The 17,397-nt window shown below is 31.4% G+C and overlaps 1 protein-coding gene across 1 annotated transcript in view; it reads right to left on the reverse strand.

Moving 5' to 3' along the window:
• Positions 1-16,394, reverse strand: part of LOC148605237 (uncharacterized) — a 40,500-nt gene extending 24,106 nt beyond the window's left edge. The window contains exons 1-5 of the mRNA XM_088548003.1: positions 16,292-16,394; positions 8,918-9,151; positions 4,786-5,031; positions 3,135-3,332; positions 950-1,147 (exon numbers count right to left, since the gene is read on the reverse strand). Coding sequence (XP_088404129.1) covers positions 950-1,147; positions 3,135-3,332; positions 4,786-5,031; positions 8,918-9,151; positions 16,292-16,352 — 937 coding nt within the window. The 5' untranslated portion in view covers positions 16,353-16,394. The remainder of the gene's footprint in view (positions 1-949; positions 1,148-3,134; positions 3,333-4,785; positions 5,032-8,917; positions 9,152-16,291) is intronic.
• Between the last annotated feature and the right edge of the window lie 1,003 nt (positions 16,395-17,397).

Consider the following 17,397-nt stretch of genomic DNA (forward strand, 5'->3'; position numbering starts at 1 on the left):
AAGTTACAAGATTTCGTTGAAATTTAATAAGGCCTGTTATTGTTTTAGTTACTGTATCACTAAAGCTGCTTAATTAACACTTCGTCTGTAAATTGTATTAAAAAATTCGGAAAAAAAAATACGAGTTAAAATAAAATGGTCCGTTATATATTGAATAAATGCTTCATTTCATTTTAACGACTTACTCACACTAAACTAGTTTTTGTGTTTTTATTTTTGCTTATAAGTAGAACAGTATTTTGCAGGAAAATTCCTGAAGTTATTTTGAGAGGTTGGTGACTAGTGCACATAAACCAGTCTATATATTTAAAATAAAAAAACAAAACAAAACGAAAAAATAAAAAAACAAAACAAAACAAAACAAAACAAAACAAAAAAGAAAAAAGAAAAACATTTCGCTCTTATTGAATGTCTTTAATTAAAATAAAAAGAAAGTGGTGACAAAATATACTCAGGATTAAAGTCGACTCTTGGATTTGTAATATACAGTCTGGCCACTCATACATTTATTTCAAATGTTAAAAATTAAAATCGATTGAATAAATTTCTATCACTACATTGAGTATTAAAAAAACTTAAATATGTAAACTTAAGAAATTTGAAAAATAAATAAATAAATAAATGATCGTCGTCCAAAAAATTCCGCAAAAAGTGTCAGTGTTTCCATATGTGGCCCATGACCCTGAATTTTGGTATTGTAGATACTATATTTTAATCTAAAAAAGAGGTATGTATAAATTGTATTGGTTGATTTAAATCGAATCTAGGACTTGTACTGTAAAGCCCCTATTTTTCAAATCATGATGGTTACTCTTCATTAAAATCAGTTAAACATCTAGTAATTATCTGTTTTTTTAAACGAATTTAAAGATAAATCGAAGACAAAATTGATAAATTCATTAGTTTCTTATATATATATGTGTGAAATAGGTCGGACTGAAGAACATACCTAAACACTTTGGTTGTGTTGCATTCCAATGACCAATCATCGATTCTCTTGAGTGCACCGTGCAATTTATGGCTGGAAGCCCTTGAATCTTGTATCCAATCTTACATTTAAATGTTACCACTGAGCCATACCTATATCCTTTCAGGGTTGATGGTCTCATCAACAGAGCAGAGGCGTTTATGTTTGGACATGGGACACCTTGAAAATAAACATTTGTACGGATTCAATTATTGACTCTTGTTGAAATGAAATATGCAAAATACTGATTTAAATAACAGTATACCATAAACAGCTTATTTAACGCTACTACTATAAATTGTTTGTACGAATGACGAATGAAGAATAAAGTCCATTTGTGAAAAAAAACAATAACCCTGCTACACTACTTCTCTGACATTATCGATAAAGTTTTGTTTTAGAAAGATAGTTGACCCATGAACTGGTTAGTTTACTTAATGATTATTTGATGTATTTGTAACCTTTGAGTCGATTCCATTTCAATAAACTCAGTCGTCTTGGATTATATACAACAGCCGAGTCGACAATCTTGTCGAAGTGAATTTTATTATTGATTTACATAATAAGCGATTCAAACACAACAAATTTATTGCATTGTACAAATCTAACATTTTACGTTTAATCTCACTTTAGTAATATCATTTGAAACACTATGACATTCAACTCGATATTTCATCATGCACATGAATTTATTCATAATACTTAACAACATTAATAAGTAGTCACATTAAAAGTGATCTACATGTTGTTCATGGATTTAAAGTAGCCACGCTATAATGTATAAAATTAATTCAGACAAGAAACATACTTTGAAGACATGGCAATCACACATATCTTTAGCACTTTTTTAAAAATGCTATGTGTAAAAAATGCAATTATTAACAAGTGTGTCTTTAACATTAGTAATCATGCACGCAATTGAAATCTCACAAATTTGTTTCATACTTGAACCCATAGAGATATACCAATTTCACAATGTTCTGCATTATTTCAAATTTAAATATCTTAGTTGAACAAGAAATTTGTTGTCAAATAAGATTTGAAGACAGTGATCAGATCATACTTTGGTACTATGATGGGCTGCAGAGGACTTCTTCGAATTCTTCGATGTCAAGTTTCCATCTCACATATATGACACGGTATACACAGCTTGGCTACGATTCGAAAGATTATAAAAAAAAAAACATCCAGTTTGACGGATGTCGTTTTAACTTCTTGCCTGCATGTGGTGTAATATCTTTTTCGTTAGAATTGATGTTGATTTGAATCAACATTACGGATTACGGATCAGATTATTGTTCGGTAGTTTTTTCGTTACCCTTATTTCATACGCAGACTGTCCAGTTTTCACGTTTTGTCATGCAAAGGCATAACTTATACCTTATTTATATCCATAGATTTTAACCTCACCAAAACAAATGTTTTTTTTATTTAATGATACAGCATTATTTAAATCATCTCATCTGAAAGGTAAACAATCGACTTATTTATAGGCAGAAAAAATATTGCTGTTAACCGTGTCATATAAAGAGATCAGTTTCTGCTTAGAGTATGTATATTTTTAATGTTCTAATGAAACGGATAAATAGTCAAAAGAATTGAGTGAACAAAAATTGGAAACTTTTGAAACCTAGGGTACATATATATATATATATATGCAATCAAACTTAAATGAAAATGCCCTTAATTATTGAGAGAAATTTAAAAAAAAAAAATACTGTCGTGTGTTTTTTTAGTAATCTAGCAAAATTTACAAATTGGATTTGGATATTTTCTACACTCAAACGTTGTAATAGCCAGACCAGTCCAGAGATGTGTATATATACATATGTGTTTATCTATCTACCATGAATATTAATATTTTGAAAACTATACAAAGACTAATCTTTGACTGACACATGCATATATGGCTATTATCAGGTAATAGAAGAATAAGTCCTAATAAGAATTTGGTCATTCAAAAATTTAGGATTATATCATATTATCAGCTGATCGGTAGTTGTTGTTGTTAGTTTTTAATGGAATAAATGTTCAAAGTGTAAAATTATGACTTTGAACATTGTTTATAATTTTTCATTAAATTCCTCAAAACATTGTGTTGAAACAATACAGAAGTAACGAGTTTCAAAAAATAAGTTGTTTTATTTAATACATTTGAAATACTTACCTTCACATTGTGGTTGTGATGCATTCCAATGACCTTTAATCGATGTGCGTGCATCCACCGTACACTTTATAGCTGAGGAACCATTAATTATGTATCCCTTCTTACACTTAAATGTTACTACTGAATTATATTTATAACCAGTAAGAATCGATGGTTCAGTCAACAAATTAGAACCAATCACGTCCGGACATAGGGTAGCTTGAAAAATAAGATGTATTTATACAACAGTCTCGAAACCAGGTACAGTTGACATGCTAAATTTAAAACAAAACCGAAAAATGTATGCCTCACCAACGACATACATAGTAGACATTAAGCACAATTGATTATTTGATTTCATATATCCTTTCGTTGTACACCTCTTGAATAATATAATATTCCCACTTTCAACATATACCATTTCCGTTCCCCATTGTTCCCATTCCCGATTCCCATTAATAATTCTCCATTCCCAAATGAAAATTCCCCATTCTAATATACGAAGAGACTTGAGAAGTTTTGCCCTTTTCACGAATCCAATAATACATTTACATCGCCAAACAAAACATATTTAATGTGCTTTTTATATCTATACCTGAAGAGTTTTTCACCAAGAGGGTCACTTTTAAAAAAAGAAGCATTTTAAAGTTTTCGAAGTCAAACAGTTTGTAGGAATGAAAATCCAAACATTTCTATAACGATTCTATTTTTAACAAAACATTAAATAAACGTTAATGATAGAGTACAGAAATCTTAACTATTTACAATGGAAATGCAATTAAAGTTTTCACGTTTACTTTAACTTACATTGTATATCACCTACAAAGAAAACAGTTTGACATTTTTACTAAAACATTCATACAGAAAACAAACATATAAAAATATTGAGGTTTAAGAGGCTTGTGACCTGAAAAACACGATATCATTTTAAAGAAAATTATTCATCAACAACTCTCATGTAGAACGACTCTTTCTTATCTTGTTATGCAACATTTTCTTGATAATTTCCTGCACTCTTAATTACATCTCTTGCGATGTAATTGACTAAAGTTAACGAGCTTAAATATAGTTTTAACATTTCATTCAAGTTCAAAACATTTCAACTCAGCGGGTATTTCTAGAAAAGCAGAGGACGCTTACCCAACGGTACACCTGGTCCATGTTTCCAGTTTTTAGTGGAGTCCGAGATGCTCATTTGCTTCTGTTACTTTGTATGTATGCCTTTAGTTATTTTGTGTTATGTGTTGTTGATGTCTGTTTTCAATATCAGGTTTTTGTTCCTGAATTATGTTCTTTTGATTACCGCTATAACCTTGGTTCCCTTGATTAATCTTTGATATATAAATGTATTTCACACAATCTAATCCACAGTTGGCAAAGAGGTCATGCTATTTCAAAAACAGCACCTTAACTATCCTGTTTTGTCATAGATTAATTGGCTAGATAAGATTATTGTAACATTCATTCTTGTGAAGCTTTCAGATCTGTTTCGTGTGAGATCAGTTTCTGCTCAGTATTAGTTATATTTAGCTTTTTCCGTCTAGACGTAGCTGTTATTGATTTCTACTATTTGATATGTCCACTTAATGATTTTGGAAATTGTAGTATGTTCTTCTTTTTCTTGTACCGTTAATTTTAATTGTACATTATAAAATAGATAACAAACACTCACCACATAAAGGAATATTACAATGTTCCCATCGTTTTTCTTTACTTGTTGTGTAGCACCATGGTGTAGTTTCGCTATCACCATCTGGTGCCCTGCAATAGTTTAAAGTCTCAGTTGGGTATCCTGTAACATCTCCGCCTGATGGAGGTGTGGATTCCAAACTCCATTCCCGACAATGGTATCCAGAACTTGTAATGTTCAACGTTCCCTCGTATTTTGTGTCCGTTGTGCTCTTTCTGCAATCTTTATCTATTGATGTTACAATAGAAGACATTTTCATTGAAACATTTTTAAAGGTTGATAGAATAATTTCTCTAACAAACCTTATTACACAATGGAGCCAGTGATCCGATCGTGCCTTAACCGTAAACGTCATATGTATGCAAAACAATAAAAGACGCAGTTATAGTTTCCTCAAATATATATAACATCTTAGTCTCTTTTCTTTATTCTCAATCACCAAAATTACGTATCATAGAGAGAGAAGCATTAATAAAATGCAAATAGTTACATATAAATATACAAATAAATAAGACTAAGCCATATATGATGATTTCATATATTTTCCTTCACTGGAGAGTTAAACCTATTATCAATAACCTTGATGAATTTACTTTAGTTTCTTAATTCTAAAAATATATAACAGGTCTTCAAATTTCTAAGTTTAATAATGTTTGGTCTTTTTGTGACATTGGTTTTGAGACTTTGCTTTCTGCTTATATTAAAATGGGTGCATTTTAACAAATAATGGAATTTGTCCCCTAAATCTCCGCTGTATGTTCAATCCTCCATAAGTATTTACATTTTAGCCTCAAACGAAGTATAGGTTTCGGTCTAAATAAGACTTGAAACATCTTTATGTAACGTTATACTTTGATGAACTTGAATGCTTTAATTTATTGATTAAATCGTTACTTTTGGGTAAATGTACCGAAGCACCTTATATAGCATATTCTAAGAAAGATAATTGAACATTGCAATTTGAAAAAAAAAAACTAAAAAGTCAGTTAAATTACGTACATACTTTTGTCTTGAAAAATATCAATTACCGTTTTCCTCTTTCTTTTGGATGGGGCAATTATTTTGTTCTACTATCAATTTGAATGTTTTTCATTAGATTTGTGTCGCTGTTTTAGCAAATATAACAATTACAATGCTTAATTAACGAAAAAAAAACCACAAAAAAACAAAAAACAAAAAAACAAAAACAAAAAACAAAAAACAAAACAGAAAACAAAACAGAAAACAAAAAAACAAAAAAAAAACAAAAAACAAAAAACAAGCGAACGATTTTGATAATGTTAAAGAGTAATCGTGGGAATCAAGGTTATAATGGTAATCAAAAGCATATAATCCAGGGACAAAAACCAGACATGGAAAACAGACATACACTACAAAGAACATAAATTAACTTAAGAGTAATCAAGGGAACCAAGGTTATAGCAGTTATCAAACGAATGTTATCCATGGACAAAGACCAGACACGGAAAACAAACATACACAACAAAGAACATAAAGTAACTAAAATCATACATAGGGTAAGCGTCTGCTTTTCTAGAGTTGCTCATGAAAAGTAAAGTCCGGGGTATACAAACGAGGAAATGAAAACTATGACCCGTTGAATAAATCAGTTCTCATGGTGCTGATGGATACACCATAACGATCCACAAGTTCATGACGACGACCATAAAACTTCTATAGTGATGACTTCTATCTTGTAGCAACATAACCATGTTCCAGAAGCCTATTTGTTAGGGTTCTAGCGCGACACAAAAAGTCTGCGTAGTTTCGGCAAGCTCTGGCATAACGTATGGGTTGTGATATGAACACTCCATACACAGGAGCTGAAGGGATGTTGCCACAGATGAATTACAAGTTAACAATTCTGATTGAAAAGTCATCAAGTTTGTCGTAAAATTTCGTCAATACTTTTCCTCTACCATCGGTTTTAAAGTGTACATCAAGATATGAGGCTGACTTCACAGTGTCTGTAGTATCCTTTATCTCAAGTTCTTTTGTCAAGATGCGATGTATCACATCCCATAAATTAGGATTGTTTAAAGATAATATGTCATATATATAGCGGAAACTGAGATTGAAGGATCTAGCCAAACGATATTTTTTCTTTCTGATCAGATCAGCTATGAAGTCAGCCCGCTCCATAAGAGTAAAGGAATAGGTCAGCAATTAACGGAGCACAATTTGTTCCCATTGGAATGCCGACCGTTTGTTGAAAAATACGTCCACCACAATGGACAAGTATGCTGTCGATTAAAAATTCAAGCATTTTGTAAACATCTTCCTCTGTATATTTTGAGGGTGATTTGGAATTATGTCCTACAAAGTATGAGGAATCTCTACCAATAACTATATATTTGTATCTAGGTGCTCCATCTTTTTTGAAAAAAAAACAACGTTGTATAATGTTTTAAGTCGGGATTTTAACTGAGTATGAGGAGTAGAAGTATACAGTGTTGAAAAATCATAGGTTTTAATGCTATTATATTCAGATAATATTCTTGAACTGATTGTCTTCAAAAGATCTTTCGAATTTTCCAGGATCCACGTTGAATTAATACCACTATGGGAGTAACAAGTGTTGTGGTAGGACTGCAGACCCTTTTTGACAGTTGTGAGTATAGAAGTTAAACGTTTTGAAAGAGGTTTGGTGGTACATTTTGCAGATCCAGCTATGAAACGTTGTTTGTATGGATTGTTGTGAAGTTTAAGAATCCAGTGCATAGACGGTAAATCACAATCATCGTCCTTGGTAGAGAGACCAAAAGAGGATAGCACAGATTTATGGTTTTCAACAATCTCTTCTTTGGAGAGAGTGGTAGCTGTATAGGTCTTATCACTGCTATTATTTTCTACGTCTACCTCTGATAATAAACATTGGATATAAAATGTTTTGCAGACAAAAACAATGTTGTTTTGGATTATGTCTGCTGGTACGACAACATATTTGTCATGTAAAATAGACAATGTTTTTGCTACATCGGGGTCTTTGAAAACTGATGTAGCCTTGGCATACACTCACCTACTTAAAACTTTTATTCGTTTCAAAATTTAAGACCTCACGGCCTTTAACCACTCTGACAGAGAATCAATGTCTTCTTCTTATCGTTTTATCCATTTTCTTGCATAGTTCTCGACGGCATCCACAAGAATTTTAAAGTTATAGTTACAATTCATGGAGCGTGGTTCACGGTACTTTGGACCTTAAGAAAATATATTACGCACGCAGAGATTCGTTTTCGATAATGGTTAAATCTCCCGTAACGACGTGACCAGAAAGACCATATTTGAATGGAGAGGTTTTGCAAAAACAGTCAGGTGGTTTAGCCTTGAAGTCCTCAATCTCGAGGTTCTGCTATAGCCTTTTATAATTGAAAATTTTGGATTCAATGGATGAAGTATAGGAATATGAAATAATTGGTATGGATTTGTCTTTGAACTATGGGGGAATTTTGTTGGTTACGTTTTTACGATGGAGGACGTTAGCCAAATTAATTGCATCTATACTTTTGTTGACAAACGGTAGTGAAAGAAATGATCGTTTTTCTTCATCTTGACTTTTCACACAAACTGGTTTAAAGAGTCTATGGAAACCAATTTCCAAAATGATGGCAACAAGTCTGTATAATGATGAGGTGGGGTCGGAAACAGGAGTGTCAGGACTTGTTTTGTAAAGGAAGTGTAGTATAGAATAAAGTTTACACTTACATCATTTAAGTTTAGATAATTTGGTTTTATCTTTTTATTGATAGGAAATTTAGTTAAATAAGATCCAGTCAATAAGCGCAATTAACACTGTTGGTCTTTCTCCCTTGTCATTGTCAATTATGTTTTTTTTTTTTAATTTGAACTTTAATTTTGAATGTCAATGCTTTCTAACAATCTTAAGCACACGGATATTTTTTAATACCTGTTCTCTGTTTGTGTATTATTTTCATACGCAGACAAAATGACACAATCAATAACTCATCAATGCAAATATATTTTTAGAAAGAAAAAAAAAGACTATTCACACACACACACACACACACAGTTGGTGGAACACTAATATTATATACACATAATTTATGTGGGAGTGAAAAATAACGTGTGTTCAAAATACACAATATATACTCACTACAGATTGGAATAAAACAGTGTTCCCAATTAGAATTTCCGTCAACATAACACCAAGGTCCGTTTGGAGAATCTGAGTCATTCTTTGGTGCACGACAATAGTTGGTTAGCCCATAGGTAGAAAACTTTGTGCCACTCCACATTTTACATGTTTTACCAGTGACAGTTCTATGCACTGTTCCATTGTAGTTTCCTATCCACTCATTTGGATATGATTCAACACAGTCTTGGTTTTCTTTAACATATTGAGAAATCAACAGTTAGCAAATGCAGGATATTTTTTTTCGATTTTAAATACATTTTGTTTCCATTTACATTTTTTCCACTTATACTCTGCAAAATGAGGGCCAACTACTGTCTTTGGCGAATTTTTTGTATCGTTACACTTTCCATTGTCTTTCATTTTTCCTTATCTACCAATTAAGGTATCTTGACTTAATGTGATATCTATTTAGATATTTAGGCGATATTTTGGCTCCTACATGTATCCACGGCGACTTCAATTTTCATATTAAAGATCAGATTAGAGATCCACAGTTAAAGAAAACTATTGAACAAACTTTACTATAAAGATGATGACCTTTCATTTAGAATTGTTAACTTTCCTTTTATCTTTGGCAATATCCCTTCGGCACCTACGTATGGATTTTACATATCACTACCCATACGTTAGACCAAAGCTTGCCGTAACAATACGGGATTTTTGTATCGCACTAGACTTCTTACAGTTAGGCTTTTTTAATTGAAGTCATTACTACAGAAGTTTTATGGTCATCACTATGATAGGTCAGATCGTTACGGTGTATCTATCCGCTCCATGGAATTTGATATGTTCAACGTGTCGTGTTTTTCTCCCTCTTAAGTCAACCCTTGGCCTGAATTTTTATGAGCAACTCAATTGGTGTTTGAAGAAAAGCAGAGGACGCATACCATACTGGTGCACCTGGTCCATACTCCCAGTTGTTATTGGAGTCAGAATTGCTCATTCACTTTTGTTACTTGTATTCGTTATTTTTGTTGTGTTTTACCTATTTCCGTGTCTGGTCTTTGTTTCTTGGATAAGTTTTTTTTATTTCCGATAGAATCTCGGTTCCCTTGGTTACTTTTTTAACATATCTAAGCAGTTTTTTTTTTCTAATTCATGACACAAATAGGTGATTACTGATAAACAAGGATTCGATCGTGATCATATCAATACCATTGAAGTAACTGAATATAGAGATGTAACAATTTAATAATTATCATTCATAAGGAGATGAAACTACTTCTGTTGCAATTTGAATTTATTTTCTGAATCAAAGTTAATGAGTTATTTGAGTATACAAAACAACAGTTCACCCCGTTTTACTAATGAAATAAACGGAATTATGCCTTAACCCTTGATGTTTTACGGGGGATAAGAAAAAAATCAAAAGTTTGCATGGATAAAAGTATACATAAAAGAATGGTATATTTGTAACAGGTAATTATATAATTCATCATCACCTGAAAGATTACGAATAAAAACCCGAAAACAGCTAATACAAAGCACTCAAAACGATCAACTTTTATGTCGTAAGAATATCATACCTTGTTATACGAAAAACCTGGATTGCTGAAAGAAAACCATTCATTTAGAAAGCTTATTAAAACCAATGAAAACAAAAAATAATTGCAATGTCCTCTGGCAAACCACTTTTTCGAATTAGTTATTCCATAGTCAATGACATAATTATTTAATTATTATCTTATGCAGGAATTTTCTGAAGTACTACTAGATAAATGTAACAACACATTTAAGCAGTTTCGCTTATATGTGATAACAATAAATCATTATTCAGAACTGTTAAAACGAATTTAGCTTCTTCATCGATTTCCACAAATTTCTTTTTTTTCAATTTCTCAGCAATTGTTTACCTTCTAAGAACAAGATCTGCTTTTATCAAATGTAACACGCAATACGTGTCAGAATAAATATAAGCCTTTACACTTAAAAGGTAAGAAACAAAACATTATACAGTGATACATGTCTTAACAGAACCCTGAACAATTCCGCTACTTTTCTACATGTACATCCAATTTATAGTTTTTTATATTCCCTTTATATCAATTAAATTTTATTTTGAACCTTCGTCACTTGTTACCGAACACTCGAAGCACATCTTTTCTTTGAACTAGTCACAAATAAAACACTTTTCATTTTGAGGTTGATAAAAAAATTCATATCCCGCATGGAATGCAATTTCAAAAAAACAATTACAAATTTAAGCATAATTTCTTTATCTGTTTTCTATACTTGTATTCAACGAAGCATCTAACGCTACGCTATTTTTTTTATTAAATTTGGTACAGTATTTCTTTTTTTTCTTTTTACGATGTACTTTTGAAACCCGAATATTTGTCTAAACAAGACACTTCAAATATATAAATGTAAGTAAACAAATGAACACCTGTTAACCAAAGCAATACTAAGGTAAAACGAGGTTTGGTATATTTGTCAAAACAAAAACAAAAAAATAAAAAAAAACGATGGTGTAAACTTTCATGTTTTGCATAAACAAGTGATTTTTATTTTTAGTTTCAATACTTATATAGGGTAAACTTCCCAGTCTCTGTTATGTAGAAAACAGGAATATGGAGATGGGGAATGTTGACGGGGATATGTCGATTGTGTACGAAAAATTGTGACCATGAATTGTGATGATGTTGAAATTAGCTTTAAAGGCATTGAGTTATATGAAATATACATTGTTTTCATCAAATGTAATTAAGAATAATACTGAAGAACTCAAAAAATGTAAAACCCAATTAACAATGTAAATATTTCATGAAAATGCTCTCGGGATTGGATTGGAGAAGGAAATTTTGTTGGGGACGGGGTGAGGACTTCCTTTTTGGTTATGAGCAGGGGAGAATCGGGATTCTAAAATAGGCAGTGTTAAATTGTTTACATGGAAAATTCATACCAATCAAGAGCTGAAATGAACTGGTGTCTTTGTCATATACCATGAATTTCCTCATTCCTCATTATAAATTCAAAATAATGTTGAAGGGTCTGTCAATGTAAAAACCAGCCATTTGGTGGCACACTACAGGTTTTGTTTTAAAAAAAAAAAAAAAAAACATTTTCACCTATATCATACCACAAAAGCACCCTTTCTCAGAATCAATATTGAATAACATATTGTAAATTGAAATATTTACGTGTAAATGGCCATGTAATTTTGTAGACAAAAGTCGAAAGATTATATGATATATTGTATCATCAATATGGATTAAGTACTCGCTTAGTTATCGTTTGAATGTGGATATGAGTTCATCTTTTTCAATTTCGTCAATAGTCTGTATCATTGAATGCCACTTGTTGCATTTTACACTCTGAGTGTTAATAAAATTCTGAATGTTGCTGTTATTAACTGGAACGATTAAACAGACCAAAATAAATAAAAAAAGCATAAAACCTTTTTTAGCAATAGTTTATTGTTATGTTTTTTTTCTTTAAATCGTTTTCTTAGCAATCCACGTAAAACAGATTGTACACAATATAAGCTTTATATGATGTAAACAATTCATTGGAACGAAAAAAGTGCAAGAAAGATTACCCCTTGCTCCCCAAATCATAGGATCTTTTACATTTTACAATGGTGGGACTCCAAACTTCGCAAGAAAAAATATGATATGCTTTTATCAAATGTCTTCCTTATCAAGTGTTAATATGAAGTTGAATCTGATTATTTCCTCTTGTCGTGAAAGGAAAGGCACATAACATCTTACACTATACAGTGAAACCAGTCTAAACTGAAATCTGAAATCTGAATACATGTATACACTAGTTTTTAGTCTTTTTATATCGATTTCAATGTATTTCGGAACGATGCGAACTGAACACGTGCCTCATTCGAATCTTTTCATGGACAGGCAGGTTTCACTCTAAATTCCTTATGGTCGGTCATCGATTATCTATCGACATTTTCATAAATATTTGCAATATTCGTATTTGAAATATATATCGATTTTCTACGAAGGAACATATATGCAAGTTTCAGATGCATTTTTTAGTGATTTCATTGTGAAAAAAAGTATGAACATTTAAAAAGGTAGATGCATTTGATACATTTATCAATTTGTAATGATAATGTAAGTACGCAGGGTAGTTAAGGTACTTTCGTTGAGGTTTCCACAAGGGGAGATAAATCTGTCATTATGTCATTTCGTTGCTATAGAAACGTCGACGCCGTCGTCTTCGTTTTGATCATATCCGCTAAATATGAATGAGTGATGTGGTTGGAGGGAGCGAGGATGGACTCAAAACCCTGACTCGGGAGGATGCCAATAGAGTCGAGATTAATTACAGCCATGCATATCTTTGCAGTGTATATCCAAAGTTATTTCTGTCTTCGAAGTCATCACAGAAATGTGGTACATATATATATATACATGTATATCCATGTGTCATGCTACATTCTGATCTGTTCTCTGTGATCATTACTTGTATACAATTCAGCACTAGTCTACCAGTCTATAACAGAAATCTTTGACTTCGGTGTTTGATCTGCTTGTAATATAATACATACATGGAAACATGCAGACTAAAAAACTCTTAAGTATGAAAACAATTAACCATAATTACAGAATATTCCTGTGAAATTGAAATTTCTGTACCAATGGTGTTGAAACTTTGGGAAAATTCTTGCAATATTTTGCATTTAAAATGCATATAATTTCGTTCTGAACCGAACAGCAGTTTAGATATAATGATGACAACCCATTTCATACATGTTTGCTATTTATCAGCAAAATTGTATAATAAGTTCACAAGTATATATTTTAATGAAACACATGGGACTCAGTTTGCATTTATAAATTTAGGACTCTCACTTACTACCTAAACAGTTTGAACAAAGATTATATACATACACATAAATGTATGTATGTATGTATTATCCAAGTGATGTAGAAGATGACCAAATATGAAAGTCATTTGCCAGTACAACCAGGTGATTTAATATATTTCATAATTCAAAGTGCATTTTAAATGTACACTGACACACACAAGTGTATATGGGTGATGATGAATTGTAGCACTGTCTATTAATATTTCAATGGTATCATCTTCTTAATACATGTATCTAAGTACCAGTAGTAAATAAGACAACTAACATGTACAATATACATACATGTATTACCTGGTGAAGAAATATACAATGAGATTTTTTTAGCTGTGTCTCCAATTGTTTCATTTTTTAATTTTAGCAAATTTGTAAATAATGGGATGTACTGGCTACCACATTTATAAGGCATGTACCCTTCTTACAAATATAAAAGCACAATTACAATCATCTTGTCTTTCTAGTAATAGTGGTGCTTGCAATTTTCCATTTGGTCCATAATTATGACATGGTTTTATGAAGTGAAAATAGTTAATATCTTGATATAAAGATTGTAATGACATTTAGAGAACCCTTATATTAGGTGTATTATATGCCATATATAAGATATGCCAATCATAGCATGTAATCCATTACAGTGAAAGTCTAAGTATAGATGAATAACTATATTATGTATATTCATATATTTCAGTAAATTGTGAGTTCAAGCTGATAACTCCAACCATTCATTATGTCATGCCATGATGTTGGATAGGTCAGTAGAATAATTGCTTGCTTATACTGACTCTTATTATTTCTATTTACATGTATTTACATGACTATACTACTGGCGATATTCAAGTTGTGTACAAATGTTGGACGCATACAAAGCCATTTTATGTTTAACTAGGCAAAGCAAACCCTGTTAGATTGCACCATTTCAATAGTTCTAAAGTGAAAATGATGACTTAAGAGTGATACTGTACAACAATGAAATGAGCTTTCTTCTCATTTCATGCGGAAGTTCATCCACATGTTAACAAAAAGGAGTCTGTGATCCGACAAAGAAAGGGGTTTCATTTGCTCTTTTTGACAAAATTCTACTCAAGCGTATTAATGAAAGGGTGACCCAACACCCGAAGCCATCACAGTTTCTTACATTTTAGAGCAGTGCTCAGCATTGATAAACATTGGGAGAATTTCTTTGTATTGGACCGTTTGCTGAAATGGTTTTTTCCCAAGTTTTTAGCCACAGAAGCCACAGAAAACATTCTTATATCATACAGGGACGGGTCCAGACACTTTAAAAAGGAGGTTGTCAGCTGGGGTTCCTCAGAACAGGGGAATGCTAGGTCAGTACTTACCATTTTTTTCTCGAGTTTTTTCATTGAAATGACAAACAAAAAACAAACAAACAAACAAAAAGCAAAAAAACAAAAAACAAAAAACAAAAAAACAAAAAAACAAAAACAAAAGGAGGGGTCCGCACGCCTTGCCCCCGAGATGCCACTGCCATGTCCCTATATCCCTCTGAACGAAAAAAAAAACAAACAAAAAACAAACAAACAAACAAAAAAGTAATGACAAATACAAACACGCCAGTTTAAACAAACTAAAAGCTGACAGTTAGGTTGAAACTGATCTCAATTTTGAATCAAACGCAAACTTCTGCACTGTTGCGATGCCACGTGAATTTTTGCGTACTATTTTAAAGACTAAATTAATGTCATTTATGCTGAGCATCATGGTGATATTTAATCAGTGGGTTTTGTGTTAATAATTTAATACAACGAATTGTGTTTTGATGCGTTGATCCCGGTTTCTTCTGTATATCTTATCTCTTTTTTATTCTACAGTAAATTTTCGAACAAGCAATATAAATTGATTCAGTACATGAGAGCTTTGATTTCAGTTAATTAGAACTTAATTATTTCCTATTTCTGCTTTCGTGTTTTAATGAGCTTGTATTAAAATTTAGTTATTTAAAAAAGCGAACATTTATTTCAACATATTGAAGAAATACGCCGGATATGCTACTATGTCATATATCGTAGTTATTCCATATTGAGATCCGATATTACAAAGTGATCACCTGTGCGCTTGGTAAATATGGAAGGACCAATTTTTTCCACCTTAATGAATAAAAGTAAAAAGGCCTGGGTAATAAGCCCTAAAGACGTTTTACTACCAAGTAAAACACCTTTCATTAGAAGACATTACACATACAATTTAATTTTATAACGTATTACATTACATTACACTATTTCCATTAATGACTGATCTGACTTTTTTATATTAAAATGTTTTTATTTAGTAACGTTCAAAAAATGCAAGAAGATTATAAGACTTATTATTATTTATATTTTTATTTATATTGATACATCTGTATATGTATCTTTCATCGACCTGCTAGTGATGCAGTACAGTTAATGACAGTGTTGTATAAGTACTAGATGAAAGTACATCAGCTGTTTCAAATTATTCACTCATAATAAGTGCAATCGTTTCATACTATATTCAGATCTTACCTTCAGCTGCTACAGTGAGTAGTCCAGTATTCAATATAAAAATCACAAAATGTGTTAGCATTGTTATTCCATCAAATCAGTTCGTGTAAGACCCCACATTTATCTAGAAAATTATACAAGGAAGTTTAGGCATTTGTTTTTGTAGATAACACCCAATTCGTCAGTAAATATTGAATTCAAGATAGCACTGTTTAAATAAGGTACATATACATACGACCAAATAGATTTCAATACAAATTGGAAATGAAAGGAAATTCATTTAAAGAAAGTAATACCTGAATAAAGAAAACAAAATAAAATAAAAAACAAAACAAAACAAAAACAAAAAAAAAAAAAACAAAAAACAGTTAGACAATATAACTCAAATACAATATATTTCACAAGTCAGCGTGACCTATCATTTTGGCTTAAGTATTATCCTGTTGGGTCTACTTGACAATTAGTGATCAATTTACCTTTTCTATTTAAGAGAATTTGTGCGATATTATAAACGACGTAGTTGTCAAATTTAATGTATATACAAATCAGTTATGATCTATGGTGATTGTGGTTACATGTACAACCATAACACGAGAATTGTGTTACATAAAACGCATAAAGGAAATGTCATCAACATGCCATACTCAACAGGAAGGATGTATGATACATGCACACAATAAAACGATTGATGTTAAATCCTCAGTTTAAAAAAATCAGAAGGAATTATAGTCATGATAACTTTAAGATAAGTACATGATTGAAATGTTACCAAGAAGGTGTAGACATGAGAGAGTTATATTCAATTAAGATAGTCAAATAAACATACCTTCATATCTTAAGTATATTTGAGCGCCCCTTTAGTGCCTAAAAGACATAACTCGACAGTTTAATTTCAATGATACAAAATATATCTACCTATTAAACACATAGATTAAAATATTTGTGTTCGGTTAATATTTCATTTACATGTGTATATATAGAATTATGAATGGGAATTGCATATCAATTGTGAAAGTAGACAATTATTCTCATGTGAAATGTTGTGCATGTAAACGTTAAATTTAGTGATTACAGTAAGTCACTTTACAATCTAAGATGCACCATCTGATGAAGGTATTCAGGAAAAA

Source organism: Perna viridis, chromosome 10 (assembly GCF_037379345.1).
Source record: "Perna viridis isolate PV_CMFRI_1.1 ecotype Kerala chromosome 10, ASM3737934v1, whole genome shotgun sequence".
Lineage (NCBI taxonomy): Eukaryota > Metazoa > Mollusca > Bivalvia > Mytilida > Mytilidae > Perna > Perna viridis.